This window comes from Chiroxiphia lanceolata, chromosome Z (genome assembly GCF_009829145.1).
Source record: "Chiroxiphia lanceolata isolate bChiLan1 chromosome Z, bChiLan1.pri, whole genome shotgun sequence".
NCBI classification, from domain to species: Eukaryota; Metazoa; Chordata; class Aves; order Passeriformes; family Pipridae; genus Chiroxiphia; species Chiroxiphia lanceolata.
Genome location: NC_045671.1, coordinates 25,945,802 through 25,965,288, shown reverse-complemented (window position 1 = coordinate 25,965,288; position 19,487 = coordinate 25,945,802). Strand labels below are relative to the sequence as shown.

Genomic DNA, 19,487 nt, shown 5'->3' with positions numbered 1-19,487 from the left:
AGCTTGGAAAGTTTCACCTGACAGTTTATGATAAAGCACAAGGCTATGAAGGGAATCAGTATTTACCCATATATTACAAAAACTGAACTCAGCAACTATATTTCCATATGATAATGTATCATTCAAAAAACAAACTACTTATTTTGTGAGTAATTTATTCAAAAAAAAGCTTGCTTGCCAAGGCAGGCAGTATCATTCTAAATGCCTACATTTCTTCAATTTCACACTCAGGTTGACTTAAGCATGAAAAGTGAAGTGATATTCCAAAAAGGTATACATCAAATCAGTGGCTTCTTCCCACCTATGTTGCCAACAGGGTTATAACACAGAGGTGTTCTGGTTCTTGCTGAGCATGTTTGACACAGCATCAAGGCCTCTTCTGCTCCCTACACCGCCCTGCCACCAAGGAGGCTGGGGGTGCACAAGTAGTTGGGAGGGGACACAACTGGGACAGCTGACCCCATGGCATCGTGCTTAGTATATAAAGTCATGATAAAAAGATGGCACAGGGATTGTTTGGAGTGATGACATTTGTCTTCCCAAGTCACTGTAACATGTGACGGGGGCTCTGCTGTCCTGGGCATGGCTGAACACCTGCCTGCCCACAGGAAGCAGTGAATTAATTCCTTGTTTTGCTTTGCTTGTGTGTATGGTTTTTGCTTTCCCTATTAAACTGTCTTTATCTCAACCCACAAGTTTTCCAGCTTTACCCTTCCAATTCTCTCCCCAATCCCACAAAAAGGGAGTGATCAAGCACCTCTGTGGTGTTTAGCTGGGCGATAATATACATGAAAATATTCACTTAAATGTTATTACTATGGGTTAAGTTTCATACCGTTAAAAAAACATCAGCTACACCAGACAGAAAGCACTGCATTATCCTGTATTCTAGGTTGGGGAACATGTTAAGCTAAGTTTGTATACTCATGTCCACATGGTATCAATATATAAACAAAACATACACTAAAACAGAAACCACAATAATAAGTAAGGTGTGTGGCGAGGGCAGTTTACAGGACTATACTGTAGCGGGAAAAGACTGAGAAAAAGTGTATATTGCCTGGTTCTTCCAAACAACTTAAAATAATCTGCACAGTGACAAACCAAAAATCATAATCCTTTAACGATCAAAAGGCTTTTAAAACTCAGTATTAACACAAACAGATATTCAGCCAGGGGACCTTCTGAATCAAGTTCTAGTCCTCTAAGTAAGCTTAGAAAACTCCAAAATTTAGAACTTTTGAATTTGTAAAGCATTCAGTGTATAAAATAAGTACACTTCAAAAAGAAAGCAATGCATTGAAAATGTTTTATTAGCTGGCATCTATAAGAAGTTCAAAGTGGAAAACAATAAAAGAAAAATCTTGTAGAAAGGAGAAAAAAATTGAATACTTCAGATGTTTTTAAAAGCAGCTATGTATTAAATTCATCCAAAAAGAAGAAAGTCAGTTATTCTTCCCACTTCCTGTTTGTATAATGTTCTTATCAAACGTTCATTGTATCATGACCTAGCACTTTAAAATAATCATTCACTCATTTTCTATTATGTTACAGCTTTTCAAATATATTTTAAATTAAATAACAGTTATTTTGGCTTTATCCCACCCTAAATCCTTCAGACCATACTATTGATAAAGTTACATTTAAATTGAAAGCATGGAAATAAATTAAGAAATTTTGGTAATGTCTTGGGAAAAAAAATCACAGAAACTTCTACAATAAAGACTGTGATGGCTAGAAGTGTTTAATGCTAGAAAATTCCAAGCTAAACTATATAAAAGTTATAATACATCTTTTTATGCAGTCACTGCCTTAAAAAAAAATATTTTTGCCCCACCTTTACTATAACAATCTTTATAATGAACACTAACTCAATATAGGAAAGTAGAGTTTAAAAAAAAAGCACTAATGTACCTTGCCAAAAGGAATTCCATAATTTTTCAATATCGATGGAGAAATCAGAGTTATCTTGTGGCGAAGAAAAGCATCACATCCTTGAGAGCTGCTCGGGAAGAAACCTAATAAGGCAAGATAAGCAAAATTACGTATCTTTTCATTAAAACAAGTAGGAAATTTTTGTAATATTTTACAATACTTAATACTGTTCAAACTTGCTTTATGATTTTTTATCATGTCATTCCTAGGTTCTGAGAGATCTGTAAAAATCAAATGCACCTCCTAAGTTTTTCAACTGCTTTTCAGGGGGAGAGGTTACAGGAGTTTGTGTTTTCTTTGTTTGCTAAGAAGTGAAATAATTTAAAATAAATTTGGACCTGTAAATTTAGGCATATTTTCTTACCCTTTAGAGAAATATATTAATGTCAGAGGCTTTTTTTTATAGTAATGTTCATTCTGGACACATGGCAATCAACTACAGTAATAAATCCAGAAGGATTCCACAAGCTCTAGGTTTACCTAGCACTTACAAACCATCTACACAGTAAACCAATACAACTTTCTAACTAGTTATTTGTACAGTTTGTTGTATCTGTCTTGCATAAATATTAGTTAATCATTCACAGAAGCAGTTTAATTCTTGGAGAAACACACTCACTGAATTATAAATTAAAAAAAAAACAATAATCACTTTCAATCAACCATCTTGAGGAAAAAAAACCTAACAAGAATTTCCCATAATATATAGCCTTCTCTGTAATGTTAAATTTCTTCACTCTGGTGAGTCTTATATATATATATATGTCCCTTAACAACCCTAAAAGTTTACAACAATTTCAAGGTGATCACATTATAATTGTTATATTCTTTGTACATTCAATTCTAGCACACTCACCAGTACCAGAGGAAAATTCTTTTTCTGATTGCTCAGAAATAAGGTTAAGCAGCATTAAGCCTCAAAGGTGTAATGTGGACTTCTGCTGATCCATGTACTAGGAAGTCTGCTAAGCTGCCCTGAGACCAAATTTTATTCAAATTCATCCTTTTATTTTTATTCACCACCAACAGGCATAGAATTCTTTACACTCTTCTGAAACTGTAAATAATGTTCTAAGGTTCAAAAGTACAACTTGATAGGTACTGTTTTATCACGTATGTTTGGCTTCACTGACTAAAAGACAGTTAAAAGAAGCTAGCCCACAATTTCCAATAAAGAAATTTGGGCACAATTAATGGCTATAACATAACAATAGCAATCATAACTTAGAACCTATAGTTTATGAAATTCATGAAATCTCAGTCCTGAGCAACATAATAAAAGAAATACACTGGAACTTACAGTGAAAAACATGATTGAAAGTGATACTTGAGACTTGAGGAAAGAGCTAGTATGAAAGGTAGCAAAAAGCTTAATTTCTAAAAGTGGGGAAAGTTGGACTGAATTTTCCTTGAGAAAACAAATTTTGTACCAAATTCTGATACTGAAATATGTTCAATTAGCTTGATAAAAAGCAAATGATGGGCTGACATCCAAAACTTATGTTGTACCACTACAACTCCAAGAGATCAGAAATAGTTGTGACAAGTCCAACCAGAAGGCAAGCTTGTTGCTGAATTCCAAGGAAGCTGCAAATAACACAGAACAGCAGAACACAACCTGTTCAAAATCCACTACAAGAAATTTACAGGAGAACGCTTGCTGTGGTTACAGAGCCCTTGCAGTGAAATCAAAAGTGCAGCCTATGCCTTCTGTACCACTATAAAATATCTTTTGACTTGCCAAAGTCTACACTTACACACACAAATTTTTCAGACTCATTCACCTCATTTTCTCAAAAGCACTCCCCTTCTATGAACAAGGAAAGAAAGGAAAGTAGTATTTCCTCCTTACAAGACTGTTTATCAGAAGGTCTTTTGTTCTGCCAGGCTAAATGCAAGGTCACGGAAGCTTTTCTTTCAGAAAAGAAAATAAATCCCTGTGGGAGAACTGCTGAACAGATATAAAAAAATACCTAAAAGTACGTTGAATAGAGGACTTGCATTAGAAATATTACAAGACCCTTATAAAAACATTAAATGCAAGCCAATTCAAGATATGCCTGCAGCACCCAGAATCACCCTCAAATACCAAGCTGATGTTAAAACTACAAATTTACAGAATTACCATTTAATCCTGCATGTTTAGTGAAATCCCACATTAAAAAAAAATACTGAAATCTATCTAGAACCTAACTACCATTCAAATTCTGTAATACATTCATGCTTTTAAGAGACACATGAAATCTTAATTTAATCCATTAACACTAACCATTAACTCTAAATTAGTTCTACAAGAGCAAGTATTTTGTAGGAGTTGACATGCAACCCCATTTTCTTGGATGGTCTCTTGAGACATGGCACACGTGTATAATATTCATCTTCTTGGAAATAATTACACAGAAACAAGATGAGAATTCAAAATAATTACTTCATATGAGCCAATGAGCAATAATCAGAGATCAAGGTAAAACTGAATTAGGCTGCTCATTGATTTATGCCCATTAGATAAAGACCATCAAATTGAAAATTCTTTAATCCATGATTTACAGAAACACTGACATTCTCAACACCTAGAGCAGAATTAGAACAGTCTACAGGGTAAGTATGTGATTCAACACTTGGTGGTCAAACATTTGGGCATGAACACGTAAAATACAGGAAGTGTACATTTATCCACCAAAGCCGAGGTCCCTCTCTGGCTTTTTAAAATCCTTATCTCCTTCTCACAAGCAACAATAGCACAGAATATGTGAAAGTACAGGCATGCATAGGCTTCAGAATGTGCTAACAATCAAAACCATGCCCTTAGAAGACTCTTTATACATGTTCTGACAGATAACATAGCCCAAAATGTCCAATCTTACCAATGTTATTTGTACTAACAAAATTAAACTAATTCTTTAGTTACAAGAGTATCGCTGGGCTGGTGAAGATACATCCTTTGTCAATGCTATTCCATCTCAGTATGACGTTTCCATACCATTTCTGGTTTTATAACCCACACATATGCTAGCCAGAAGTCAAAGCCTGCAGGCACTCAGTAGGTTCCTAGCTGTGGATCCTTGTGGGTCCCTTCCAACTCAGAATACTCTGTGATTCTGTGACTGAGAACCCAAACGCACAGGGTAGTGCTGCACTAGGAGTCTTTAAAGCGTACATTAAATGGTTCAGGGATAAAGAACAAATCTAAAAATTATTGAGGGACAGTGAGCATTGCTACCTGGAAGGCTCATTTTTCCCTTCCACCCTGAGAGTACCCTTACTATAGATCACATGCAACTCGTATCAGACAACCACATCAGTATCATACCTTCACTCAGGCAAACTGAAGTGGATTGGGTTCCACTCCCTGATTGATTAGCATTTTCAAGATACTTGGAATGCTTATCTGTGGTACTAAGAATGTGTCCATAATATCTTCAATTAAACTATTCAGCTAAAATCATAAAGGGACAAATTACAATACTATTCCCAAAAGAGTAATTATATAACTCCATTAGACTGAATAGGTCAATTTGCTACGTATTACCTTCTGTGATCAAGGATATCACAATTTGGCTAATAATAAAGTTGTTATTTAAGCACACATACAAAAAATCATATTCTTAGGGAACTTTCAAATCAAATTCTGACCAGTCAATGAATGAGGTTACACTTTCTGTAGATTTTCTAACTTCCATACTCAAGACTTCACCTGAAATTTTACAGTAAAAGTGCTGCATTCGTAATTTATTATTATTTAAAATTTTAAAAATGAAAATATAAAACTTATTAAAAAAATAAAAAGAACACCCTAAATTGCAAATATCTTTACTGAAATTTAATGTTAATGAAATTAAAAGTAAACCAAATTAACGCAAAGCTATCATTTTTTTTAATTTATGTACATGCTATTTAAAGGACCTAGAATAATACAAAATATTAATCATAATTCACAGGTCAGTATTCTTAAAAACAGGCAGAGACGAAAGAATTACTGAGTTTTCTAGCAATTGTCCTCTTAGATTTTACTTTGGTAGATATAAATACAAATTTATATGATTTATTTAAATTACTTTGCAGTGATTTAAACTGATTTGATTTAACTTTCTATGTTGAACATAAAAGAAATTAGGAGGGTAAGTCTGCATGACAACAATCGTCACAAAGAAACAATGGCAATTCGTATGCTATACAAAGCACAAAGTACAAAACCCACAAAAAAGTGGCTTTCAACTGCTAGGAAATATGACTTGGTATGCCCAGATGAATACATTCAATGAATACATTTAAGTTTATTATCTCTTAAATGCAACTTTTCTAAGTGGACTTATATCGTTGAGAAAAAGTTCAATTGTTCAGCTGTTCAAGTTTTCAAATTCAAGACCCTTAGAAGTTATGCAAGTTCTGCTTCATATATCATTTCAACGATTATTTGTATTTATTTTCAGACCTAACAGGTAATAACTTCTGCATGAAATGAAGTCATTAATACCACATACCATACAAAGCTCTTTATAACAGCCCTATATACTTACAATATATTAATCTTTACTTTAGTTTCTTCTTTAACATAACTGAACACCACAGATAGATGTCATCTCCTTTCTAAAACAGTTTTCTGCACTCAAATGATCTATTAAAAGATCTTGCAAATCCGTCAAACTGTCATTTTTCATTTGGCACTCTGCTTCTATTCTCTTTATTTTCTAACCCATTTTGTGAAACAAAAAGTCCTTAAGAATACCATAGTATTCCAGATTAACATAAGAGAAAGTATAAAAATTGCAGCTAACAGCTCACTTGAGATTTTTATTACATTTATGTCTACATAAAATTGGAAAAAAAATCTACATAAATGAGAAAGCAGCTGAAGGGCAAAATCAAACTGTTGTCTTTATTAGATGCAAGTCTAATGTCTTTCAGATAAAGCATTTGTAGGCGCCACAGTCAATCAAGATTTCAATGGAAAGCAAAAATGAAAGCATTCATGCACAAAAGCCATGTGTGGTAATTGTGATGTGCAGACAAGATAATGGAAAATATTCTAGCCTTCCTTTAATTTCATGTATCAACTTCTGCCTTGACTTAGACAACCTGTCACATTTAATGTATTATTTTACTATTTTAATTATTTAGGAGCATTTGATTAATTCAGTAGGTATCTGGTCATCGGATCTAACCTTGAAAAAATTAGGGTTTTTTCCTTCAAATGCTGCACTCATGCAAAAATATGATTAAAAATATTTTCAATTTTCATGTCATTAAGTATGAAGGTGTCATTTACACTATGTTTTAATAATGTTTGCTCTTAAGTGACTTGCAGCCACACAGCTTACTTTTTATTGTCATCTTTGTAAGATACCTTACTATAAAATTTAGGCTGTATTTTAGGAGGCAGCAGCTGCAAAGTAGATCACAGAGGTCTTAACTGCTACAGCATGGAAATAATAAGAAATGGTCCCTCATCTTTACTGTTAAGTACTACAGCATCATCTTCTATATTCCATTCTCATCTATTAGCTGGACGCAAATTATCATGAAAACAATCTACTCACAGAAAAATACCCCAGAGGACATTAAAACTGAATGTTAAACATTTAGTTTCATGGCCAACCCTCTTTAACATTTCCTAATTCATCTATCTTATACCGCTGTTACAAAAATAATCTCTGTGTGAGTATGTAGTTTTCCTACGTAAATCCAGTTTCAGTCACTGAGCATAACAGAATAAACACTATTTTAAATTTTATCATCACTTTTCAGTACCTGATTCTATGGTTTAGTTGCTATTTACTATTTGAAACACAGTTATAAAGCAAAAATAGGTGACATTGAAGTCCTAAGTCCCATTCAGCCCATTGTGCAATTCTGACTCTAGCATTTGGACATTAAGACATGATATTGTTCCCCCAATATAACCTATCGGCTTCTGAAAAACAGCGGGTTTCGAGATTTCCATTTCTCTCCATGCCTTATGTTCCTTTCCTATTATTATTGTAGGCCACTATCAGCAGTAAGAGGCCTGAGCACCTTCAGGCCAGGTTTCTAACATGATGCTTTCTTTTTCCATGAAGCAAGACATATATCTCCACAAGTTACCTAATTCCTGAATTTGTACAGGTTAATCCAATATCTAGGGAAATAAAGGTATTTCAAAGAGAAATTTGAAGAGTTTCTTTAGCCTGCAACAATCAATGCCATGCCTCAATGCCACATCATTTTTAGAAATGAGTGAACAAGCACTGCTGAAACTGCCCATCGTCTTCTCTCACTTTGAAAATAAAATGAAATTCAACACATGCTCACAGTTTTCACAGAATATTCAGAGTTGGAAGGGACCCATAAGGATCATAGAGTCCAAGTCATAAGTGAATGGCCAATACGGGGATCAAACCCAAAACCCTGGTGTTATTACCACCACGGTCTAACCAATGGAGCTGATCTCAGTGTTATTACAGGACATTTAAACTTGAATGGTTTTAAAACACTGCATAGCTACAATCAAGCAATCTGAAATCCACAATAAACACCAGAGGAGCATTTGACATCAAATAAAAAGACTATCTACCCAAAGATCTTGCTCCCATTAAATATTAAATGTATATGTACAGAGAAGTGTTTACATACAGCATGAAAAGTTTGCTTTCTCTAACTAATCTAGCACCAACTAGATGCTGCTCCAAACCTTACAAAGCCAGCAGCAGCTCCTATGCTCCTCTAACAGATACAGGTGTCAGTGTTGTCCAAACTGCACCAGAAGCCATGCAAAATTTCAGAATTCACCACGTACAGTGAGGAATGAATGCTGTGGAAAACAAAAATCTCCTTGCATCTGCTTTGAGCCTGCTAAAGCTGTTCATTTTTCATCAGCCCTAATGTTTCTGTCTTAAACTTTCCCAATTCTCTACTCTGCTTACTCTTTTATAATTTCTTGTAAATCATAATTATTGAATCATCCTATCTTAAGTCAGCAACCATTGCCCAGTCTATATGTTTCAATTTGTTTACCAGGGAAAACCAAAAGCTTCAAGTTAAGTGTATAAGGAGTTCTATACTTTGCAAATTGGAAAAAGAATCTGGAAAGCAATGGACAACTTTTCCAAATGGAACTACGGCAAAATTTAAGAACAGAAAATAGTTGAAATCTGTTTTCTTGAGACATGCTTTTAAGACTGGAAATTCACAGATCTTGACATTCACATCTCTAACTGCCCTTCTACTGTTCTCAGCAATAGTTCTAGAACAGCTCAGAAAAACACTCATGCACCTATATACCAAAAAAAAAAAAATGAAAACAAAAATGTACAAAAATTTGCAGAATTTGGTCCTGATACACAATATCTATTAGGAACTTACAATAGCATTCTTTACATATTATGGTTAATAGCAAGCCATATAACGTGGGCTCCCAGGAAAAGAAACATCCCTAATTATTCTCATGTTCATAAGTTTCTCTCTTATTCTAGAAACAAAAATAGAGGTGTACTATTGAAAGTAAACCAAAATTACTGTGTGAGAATTTTCCTATAGACTCTTCACTTTTTTCCTTTAAAACTCAACCTTACAACAATAGCCCTGCTCCTTGTTCAAAAACGTTCCCAACACCTCTGGAAGGCAAAAGCCAGTATACGCTTTAGCTAAAGTGGATTTATATGCTTGTTCACTGGTCAGAAAGCTGGTAAAAAGTAAGATTTACTGTTTGTACATTTCATGGGCTTCCCCTTTTGCAGAGGTACTAACTAAGACTCCATTCTCTACCCAGTCATTAACTTTGCTAAACCTTCTGGAGACTTGTCTGTCTTAAAATTTGGATATATCAAATTTGGATAAGAAATTACAATTCAAAAAGTTACTAAAGAAAAGAAGCTACAACAAGAAAGAGCAAGGGTACAGAGGAGACAAAGATACTAGCAATTAAAATCTAATGAACAACAAAATACTAAGTCTCATTTTCATAAGCTTCACCAAGCTAAAAATGCCAGTACAAAATAAAGTTCTAAGGGAACAACAAAAAAAATATCCACTATTTTATTTCTAAAGAATTCCTCAGAGTACTACACAGTGTTCTTTGTTTGCAATAATACTGTAGACAGATAAAAAGTCACACAACATTAAGTACTAAAACACAGTAGGTGAGTCAAGGACAATGTTTTTCACTTTGTTGGATGTTTGTCCTTCAAACATCTTACATATGGAAATATTGAAATTACTACCTTGAGCCAGTCTTTCAAGCCGTTTCCCATGCTCTGGAGGAATAGCATACCTAAAATTCACATAAAGAAAGGATGAAATGCTTAAAGACATAATTACCACAAAAGCCATCACTCATGTATGATAAATATCTAAGAATATAGAAGCCAAACAGACTAAGCACAGAAAAACTGTACAGAAAAAAAAATATATCAGTATCTAAGTTAAAAATACAGAGGTTGGGTTTTGGGGTTTGGTTTTGAGAAAAATATTACCTTATTTCTATTTTAAACATTATATTATGTAGTTCAAAAATGCTATAGTCACTACTTAAAGTCATGTACATTGACAATATTTCATATTATTAAACCACTCCAGTTAAAAAAGATACATATACTTTAATTTTCCAAATGAAACAAAACCACATAAAATAAGTCTAATTTATACTAGTTAATTGCTTTGAATTTTAATACGCTTCAAAAGACACAAGGATTCAACAGAAAAATACGATCATTAAACATCCCGACATTTTCCTTTAGCCAGTGCTGTGGAATAAAAGGGTTACTTGCCATGTAGAATCATTACAATAGGAGTTCGAGATTATTATAGAAATACACTTTAAAGAATTGTATATATCTTAAAATCCCTCTGTTCTTACAATAAATTAATTTTTAAAAAATTCCATATGCTGTCTGCAACAACTCAGTAACGATACAAAAGAACTGGAATAAACCTCATGTTATTTTTCATGTTTACTGAAGTCAAAAAATAGAAAACTATTGAAAAGCTGTTTCCTTTCTGCTTTTCTTTATTATTAACATATTTACTGCACTTCCTAGACATACGGTATGTTTTAGTGGAATTTATTATTGACTTTAACTACTTTAATATATGATATAACAGGCTTTTGCTTTAGTTTAATATTGCAATAGCATTAGATTGATTCTTTTCTATTAAAAAATATGGTTTAGAAAAGAAGAAAATGTATATTCAGCTGTACGACATAGTCCAAATCCACACTGTTAAACTAAGTAAACAGTTTTTCTCTTACTACACTGTGAACTCGTTTCATTCATCTCCCCTGACAACTCACTCAGAAAAACAAGTGAATGACCTAGGGCCCTCATTTCGCACAAGAAATAAACATCCCCCTACTTCAACCTCTGTTTTGCACATATAATGCAATTTTACAATGTTACTCTGTTACAACTGAAAGAGCTGCGTGGAAGGAAAACCACTACAGAAGTCAGTGTTCTGTAAGCTGAACCATAGCAAAACATATGCCTACTGGAAACCCACTTCACACAGTATTAGAAACTCTCAGTTTGACTATGCTCAACGTTTGCAGTTTTAATCAGAATTTCACTGTCTTCGGAAAATGCATTTTGTTTCTCTCCATTTGTACTTCTAAAGTGCTCGTGTCTGTTCTCCAGCCTGTATTACACGCATAGCAGTGTATCCATACTAATCTGAATTATATGTTTTCCATCTTCACACTCCAACGGAGAAAAATAGTATGTACAGAATTATATACTGTAGCGTATGTCATTAAATACATAACACCATAAAGTAAAAAACATGAACAGATAGTGTTTATGTCTTAAAAAAATTCAGAACTGGATACTGTGCTTTGCTTTACTTGACTCTAACTGGATTGGTATTCTTCCTAAAAAGTTTCTCCTGCAAAAGTACGTGTTACTACAATTTAGTGATAATATGCAGACACGTGCCTCCATTTGTACACATAAGCATATAAGTACTTGTCAATATTACAAAAATGCAAAACTGAATAACTGAGCTCTCAATAAGTCTCTTGGAAAAATAAGATGGGACATGATTTAACTGGACTACTGCTATTTATTTAGATAATCTACAGTTACAAAGCAATACAATACATTCAATGCAAGTTGGTGTTTCTCACAGTCTTCATCTGAGGTCTGCGGTAACATCTACTCCTCAATCCTTTACCTCTTCCCACTTTTGCTATTGCTTGTTGCTCACAGCTAAGACAAGGACTAATAAATGGTGACAGACCACCTTTGTACTATCAGACATGAGGAGTCCCAATGTCACACTTGAGACACTTTGGGATTGGTTCCTAACACAATTTATTAGAAAACTGAGTGACATGACTCTTGCTGGATTCTTGGTCTACTGTACACTAAACAAAAAGCTCCCAAACTCAGATGACCAAGTCAGAGGAAAAAGTATTCGCTCTTAGTCTCAATAGCTAGCTTATATGAGAATTTGAGCAGTTAAAAGCTTATAGAAAAATATTTTTTGTCATCTTGTGTCCAGCTCTCTTTTACCTACATTACCATTTGTTTGACTTCTCAATCTTAAGGCCAAGCCCAGCCCACTTTAAAGCAAATGTAATGGACATTTAAAGGTAAATCACTAAGAGGCAAAGAGAGTTTTTCTTGGGTAACAAGTGAAGAAACAGACAAAAAGGCAAGACAATAAAGGAAATGTTGATGCTAACTATAATTTTATTAGTTCAGGAAGACATACTTGTTAAATAGTATAAAAAGATAGAAGCTGAAGAGTTGCTGTTCATTGCTAGTCATACTACAAGGACAGAAAAAATATGGTACATATATTTGTTGAGTATTGTTCAAAAAGATCTTCTGAAATACATATTAGTTCAGTAAATAAAGCCTACCGATGACAAGATAACTACAAATAAGAAATAAATATTAAATCTAAGCCATTAACTTGTAATTGTTAAACATTTATGTATATGTTTTCAAGACTAATGTTTCTACACTGTTTCTCCGTATGCTTTAAATAAACACACCAAAAACAACAAATCATTGCTTTACTGTGCAAAAACTACTCAGCCAACCAAAATGGTCATCACACCAGAAGCCACTTGTATTCATCCAATCACTCTCGTATCAGCAACCAAAAACTCAATGAGAAACAATTTGGGTTCTGTCTTTCCTAAGCCACATGCATGTACAGATAATAATTAACAGCATCAGCCACAAGCAAATTTAGCATTACGTTAAATACTTAACCAAACTGCTTCACTAAAGTCCACATTATATATTGACAGGGACTACCTGATTTTTCCTGCACATTCATATTTTTTTTCCACAGGGGATAAACAAAACAAACAAAACCTCTCTTTTTCTTCTAATCCCTTAGCAAACTTCCTCCTTTTTATGGAGAACGGCAACTATAAAACGATTGCTCAGTTTCAAGCACAATAACCCTTTCAGGTTGCTAACAAATCACCATACTGTTTGATTATAGCTGCCTTTTCACAATCAGAATCCTTATTTGACTACTGTCATCTCTGTGACCCATAATATTCTTGTTTCTAACTTTTATGACAATTTGCAGCAAGAAGTGTGACTAATCCTCACCTCTTCTACTTTGAGCATAAATGTCCCACCACCTCCCAGGGAAGTTTTATACATTATTCCTATTTCTCTCACTAAAGGTTTGGACTTTTCTGTAATTTTCTGAGTTTGTTTTGTTTCCCAGACATAGAACCTAACTAGGAAACATGCCAATTCTGCCAACGGTATGCATAAGTTGTGGTGACTTTTTAATCATCTGTCCAGATTTTAACTAGTTTTTGTCAGCTGCTGATCACACTAGAAGTCCTGTTAATTCTACCCAGAAGACCCTGGAAGGACCTAGCTGAGTCTCTTTAAATCCTTTTACTTTAGTGCCATATCTGTTCTCAATTTCTACAATGTTAGTATCAGTCTGAGTATGCTTTTCTTTCTTCACCATTTTTGTCTGTAATTTTGTGTAATACTAATATCAGAACACCACCCATTTTTATCCCATCATACTTAGAACACCATTTCTATCTCTTCTGCTACTGGGATGCAAAATCTGAAACAAAATCATGTTTTAAAGACTCCCACACCCCCTACACCATGTAACTAAATATCTTTCCTGATTTTTCCACTTCATGAAATGATGTTGGTACACATTCAACATTGGCAAATCCATAAAAGCAGATTAGTCATGGCAATCAAGAGGTGGCAGTAATGTTGCTCATGGTATAAATTCTAGGCAACCTGGAGATCAGGATTTCTCATCGTCCTATACCCACTGAAATCATGAAGAGAATTCCTGAACCTAAATCCCTGCTTTATTCTGAATGTCACCACAGAACCATTTCCTCTTACAACCTAAATAAATTGTGAAGTACAGTCTCACTCTCCTAATCCATCTAATTTTGGCTATCTAAGCATTCTCTCTTCAACAATCTGGTCTCTTTTTCTTGACATCGTCACAAAGATGGAATCATCTTCTCTTTCTGTAGTGTATATTCTCATTTACTTTATGACTGACCAGCCCTGCAAGGTATTTTGTGATTTATGAAATACCTTATTAAACAGGAGGGGTTTTTAACATAACATATTGTGCCTTGTCATTTCCAGTCTTTGGAAAAGCTAGAGTGAAGACCAGATGGAATGTCACAGAAAACATATAAACTGATACATAAATTATTATTTATTATAATATTATTATTACATACTGCAAATTCACACTGTGCCCCTGTCAATGGTAAGTAAAAAACTCTGGTTCATCATGCAGAAAAGAGTTCAGGTCTCCACCCTCAGATATAAAAGGTGGAAAAAATGAGAACAATTTTTTTTAAATACTACTTTCTAAAGTAAAATACTATATTCTCTACACATCTTTACTCTTCTTTAAAATTTTTAAAAAAATAAGTTAGTCCAATTATTATTATATTTGAAATACCCACAGTAACATGAAAATAATTATTTTGTGCCTGCTTAAGAAATACTTCCACATATTCATCGTTAAGACTCTTCAAGAAGATTTATGTCATTTTAGCACTTAAAAAAATTTAGCACCACTGTTTTTCGTGAGGTAATTGGCACAAAGAGTAAGCCTTGCTTTCAGATACTTAATAAACCCAGAATTACTTTTTTAAAAATATTTTTATTCAGTTTTTTTTTAATTTAAAAATTTATAATGTAAATTGAAGCATTATCTGTATTTTAGCCAAGGATATTGTACATATACTAACAGTCTAACATTTGAACTACTAACAAAATTCTGCTCTATGCTAGGCATGAATTTTCAAAAGGAGTTGAATAGTTTAACATTACAAAATTCCTCAAATTAGTACACAAAACAAAAATAAATTCTCTTTAGTCAGGGCCTATACCCCCAAAACAATAATTCCAAAAGAAGAAAATATTTAACAACAAATGCCAGAATAAAGACATTTTTAATACTAATAAGCAGTTCACAGATACCATTACATAATACATCATATCAAAAAATAACTGAATTAATAAAGTAGATCATCAATCACACCAATAGTTCATCTTCCTACTAAGACCTTTTCTAAGAAACTGTGATGTAAAATGAGGTACCATCTTCAAGATTTTTCAACTCAGAAAAAAAAATGCAAAAGGAAAATTGCAGTAAAAATTCTGCCTAATGGCAATTGTAATTGTCTTTATTCTACTTTCCAGCAAATCTTTCCTCACCCTATGTCACTCTCTGCCCTCATATTAGTCTGTTTCAGAGCTTCTGAATTCTTTTCCCTCCTTCAATTTCCTCTCTGTAGCACTATTTTGCAAGTTAAAGAATCTATAAAACATATGTATTACACAAATATATACATAAACACATAAACAGCCCTAGTCCTGATTTTGCAAGTGTTTCTCAGACACACTTTTCCCCCACGTTTCATATGAGGCAGTCAGTGAAGGAATCAGTATACATAATATAAAACTACAGATTTCTTTGCATACCTCTTGGAAGTGCAGAGTATAAGTAATGAAAGTTAATCTATACCTAAACACTGGAGAAAGCTTCAATTCCATAAAGACTATCATAGCAGTTAGATTTAGCTGCTACCCACAAGTTCTCTTTGTGGCTCTCAGACAGAAGTGGTTGTCCTTTCACAATTCAGAGAAAGTACACTGCATATTAATTTTCCATAACACCAGTATGGCTGTCTTGAAGAACAACACGTACACCCACTAAAACTAGAAAATATGTATTACTGTACATGTCAGCTTATTTGGTTTTACTAAGCATGCATTTCTCAAATTCGTACAAATTTAAGAGCAGACGAGACCTTTACTATATGTATCCTAAGATTCAGCTCATGCTCAACTTTCTTGAAGAAAACATTATACTAATATCACATTTACAAAAGACACATTTTACTGATAAATGAGCAGCTTCAGCATAAATTATTGCAGCATTCCTACAGTAAAGGCGCAAGTGTAAATCAAATCTTTAGTTGTCTTTCATTCAATTTTTGTTTAGTGCTGTATTTCCTAAAAATATGGGCGAATGTGGCCCAGAAAATTAATTTGTATCCACTGTTATTTTTTCAAAGGCGAAGAGGTCAGTGTTTAATGATTTGTTCATTCATAATGTAAACAAGCGTCTGTAAACTAGAAAAGCAATTATCAACTCACACCTCCTTCAAAATACTTAAAGAAAAGAAGATTTCCTATCTTCTTTCCATTATGCCTAAGGACTTTAAGGTTTAAGTAAATGTCTCTACTCCTGGAATTTCACAATATGCAGTGAGATTTTCTTCAAATAGTACTCTTCAAATTCCTAAGAAGCAAAAAAAAAAATTCATGCAATCATTGTATTAGTTAAATGTGTCCTATCATCTTAGAACATTTTGGAATCACCTATCTTTACACTGATTTTTATCAAAAATACTGATCTTATGGCTAAGACCTTCTTAGTGTGGCTAATTCTATCAAAGCAGTAATTTCACATTTATCAATTCAAAACATGGACCTGCATTTTACCACAACAGGTTACATCCATCTTCACTGCCTTTACTCAAGAGACCCACTATAACAGCAAGTCAACTTGAAGCAATTACCTAAGAAGCAGCATCTGACCAATTTACCACCCTCAGAGTATAAATACAAAATGTTACACAGGTATTTTTATTTTGTATGGGTATAAAAATAACAAATAATGGTTTATAGAATTACCAGCTATAAATTTTCTACCCAAGTCTGGATGACTAGAAAACCCCAGAATTGAACTAAAATCATTAGAAAGATATATAACATATCTTTTATATATCTTTCTAATGATTTTATGTTCTCTTCACAGGTGTTTTGGGGGGAAAAAAAGAAAAAAGATTTTATGATCAAATGGAAAACATTCTTCTCATATACCTTGGATACACATATATCACAATTGATACGTATAATACTAAACCAGCTTGTCTATTACAGCTGTTTAACCAAAAATTTAAGATTATGGAGAAAGGATAGCAGAAGTTTTGTACACAGGAAGTACCTTTAACACTTGATCTTGCCTCCTACCGGTCCTACCAAGTTCGCATTAGAGAATGACTCTGAGTCTAAGAAGCAACTAAAGGCACGTTTAATACAAAACATGTTATGCAGTCCCAAAGGGCAACTGATCAAAAGAAACTGATTTCAAAGAGCTCTTTCAGAAGTTCCTCAAGTAGTCTTGGGGTTCCCAACTCCTTACTTATATTGGATCTTTAAAATATTTTTCTGTTGAACTCCAATAAGCGTTATGTACTTATCTTTTCCTTCAAAAATCAAAGACTGCATCGCTGTGATGTTCATCACCAACCTCACATATTTCATAGTATTGAGCTTAAAAAAACCCCTCACAAAACTACTATCTTAGCTTTTCAGTATAGGTTATCATTGTGAAGCAATTGTACCCCATCAACAGATGGTTTAGTCAGCTGAGATATCATCTTTCATAAAAATTTAAACTTGCCATGACTTTGGCTCCCCGAAATGGAGATAATTAATACTGTAGAGATCCATGTCTTCAGTGTGCCATGCAAATGTCGTTTTCCACATGCCAAAATACAGATATGGTGTATTTACACCCTCGATAGAAATTCCACACTCTTCTCCTACAACATCCAATATTGTATTAAGATGGGCAATATTCCATTCCTTAACACCCTGAAAGAGATACATAATAAATATACTGATCAGTTTATCAAGTAAGGCAACTTTATATAATAGTCTCAGTCAAAAAATACACACCTGCTCTAGCCCTTCAAAAAACTGTATTTTCATACAAATTTGTAAGCACTTGAGAAGACAGCTGAAGTTACTCGAAGAAAATTCTCTTGACCTTAGTAAGTTTTAGATCAAGTCACAATTCTGAGATGTTCAGGGCAGAGAATATAAGGAAGTTCATATCTGATTTACACTTAGTACATCAAATCTAACATGGATTAAAACACCGTACACAATAGAAATAACAGCTGCAGACAAAATCTTTGATGAGTTGATAGTTGGAAGCCATTAAATTTCACTGGGCCTATCTATGCTTTTTTATTACTTAAAAAGTAATACCAAACAGCATGAAAAATTATTCAAAAATTTATTTTACATGCATATATTTACCATTTCTCTGTAAAGTATACAAACATAAAATGATTACATTACTTCAGAGATGTTTCTAATCATGATGTACTGCAGAAATCTATTATTTCCTGGGATTTGAGTTGTTTCCTTACATTATTGCCCATAAAATCTGTATATTAAAAGTCATTCAGAAAGCAATGCAAGTGGTTTTTGTTGTATTTCAGATTCAATCACAAAGTGCAATTCTAATTCCAGGTAATACAGCATGTAAGAGACAGTATCACCAAGATCAAAGCTACAAAACTGAAGAGAAAAAGATTAGACTTCATTATAACAGCAATTATTAGCACCTCTAGGGAGGACATTAGCTGGTGCTCAAGCCGTAAGAAAAACAAGAAATATAATCAAAACTATTAAAAACTCAATTCAGGCAAGTTTTCTTGGAAAGACAGCCTCTAAGCATACCCTTAACTGTAAGCTGCTCTGCACACCACCCAGCACTGAACCTACAGTTCTGGTAACCTTACTCGTTGGGGAATAAAATAATGGCAGACTGCAGACCTGATGCATCTGATTAAGGCTAAGTAACATGATGACATTCAATAGTTGGACAGCTGGAGAAGTAATAATATAGGTTAAAGCAAGAAGTAATGAAAATTTAATACTCTCAGTTTTCATTTCCTTATTTTTTGAGATTTTTATGTCAAGCATGTTAAGTACGCAGCAACTAGAATTGATATATAAGAAGGTAATGTCTGTATGAAGCTCAGAATTGTTGTTATTGAACAGGCACTTCTGACTGCCTTAATAAGTGAAATAGTCACAGAGGCAGTCAGAAGTGCCTGTTCAATAACAATTCTTTAAAAGTGAAATAGTCAAAGGAGTAAAGGATGTTTACAGAATGAATTCAATTTCGACAGTAATTTTTGTTCTTCTTTTAAAATTAAAGCCTTGGCTTTGATGTATTTGTTAAACATAAAGGCACCTGAAATTTTAAAATTAAAAAAATATAAAATTCATATGATA

At 33.6% G+C, this 19,487-nt stretch overlaps 1 protein-coding gene across 8 annotated transcripts in view; it reads right to left on the bottom strand.

The window, feature by feature from the left end:
* The window catches only part of KDM4C (lysine demethylase 4C), a 257,803-nt gene that overhangs the window by 205,536 nt on the left and 32,780 nt on the right, over positions 1–19,487 (bottom strand). For 7 of the 8 annotated variants that reach the window (XR_004354389.1, XR_004354390.1, XM_032674844.1 and 4 more), the window contains 3 exons: positions 17,857–18,050; positions 10,131–10,180; positions 1,915–2,018 (listed from right to left, as the gene is read on the bottom strand). Coding sequence is in view for 6 of the 8 variants with exons in the window: in XM_032674844.1 (XP_032530735.1) it covers positions 1,915–2,018; positions 10,131–10,180; positions 17,857–18,050 (348 nt within the window). In the remaining 2 variants the exon portion in view is untranslated. Of the gene's footprint in view, positions 1–1,914; positions 2,019–10,130; positions 10,181–15,093; positions 16,690–17,856; positions 18,051–19,487 lie in introns of those variants that run through there. The other variant, XM_032674849.1, reaches the window with a different exon arrangement.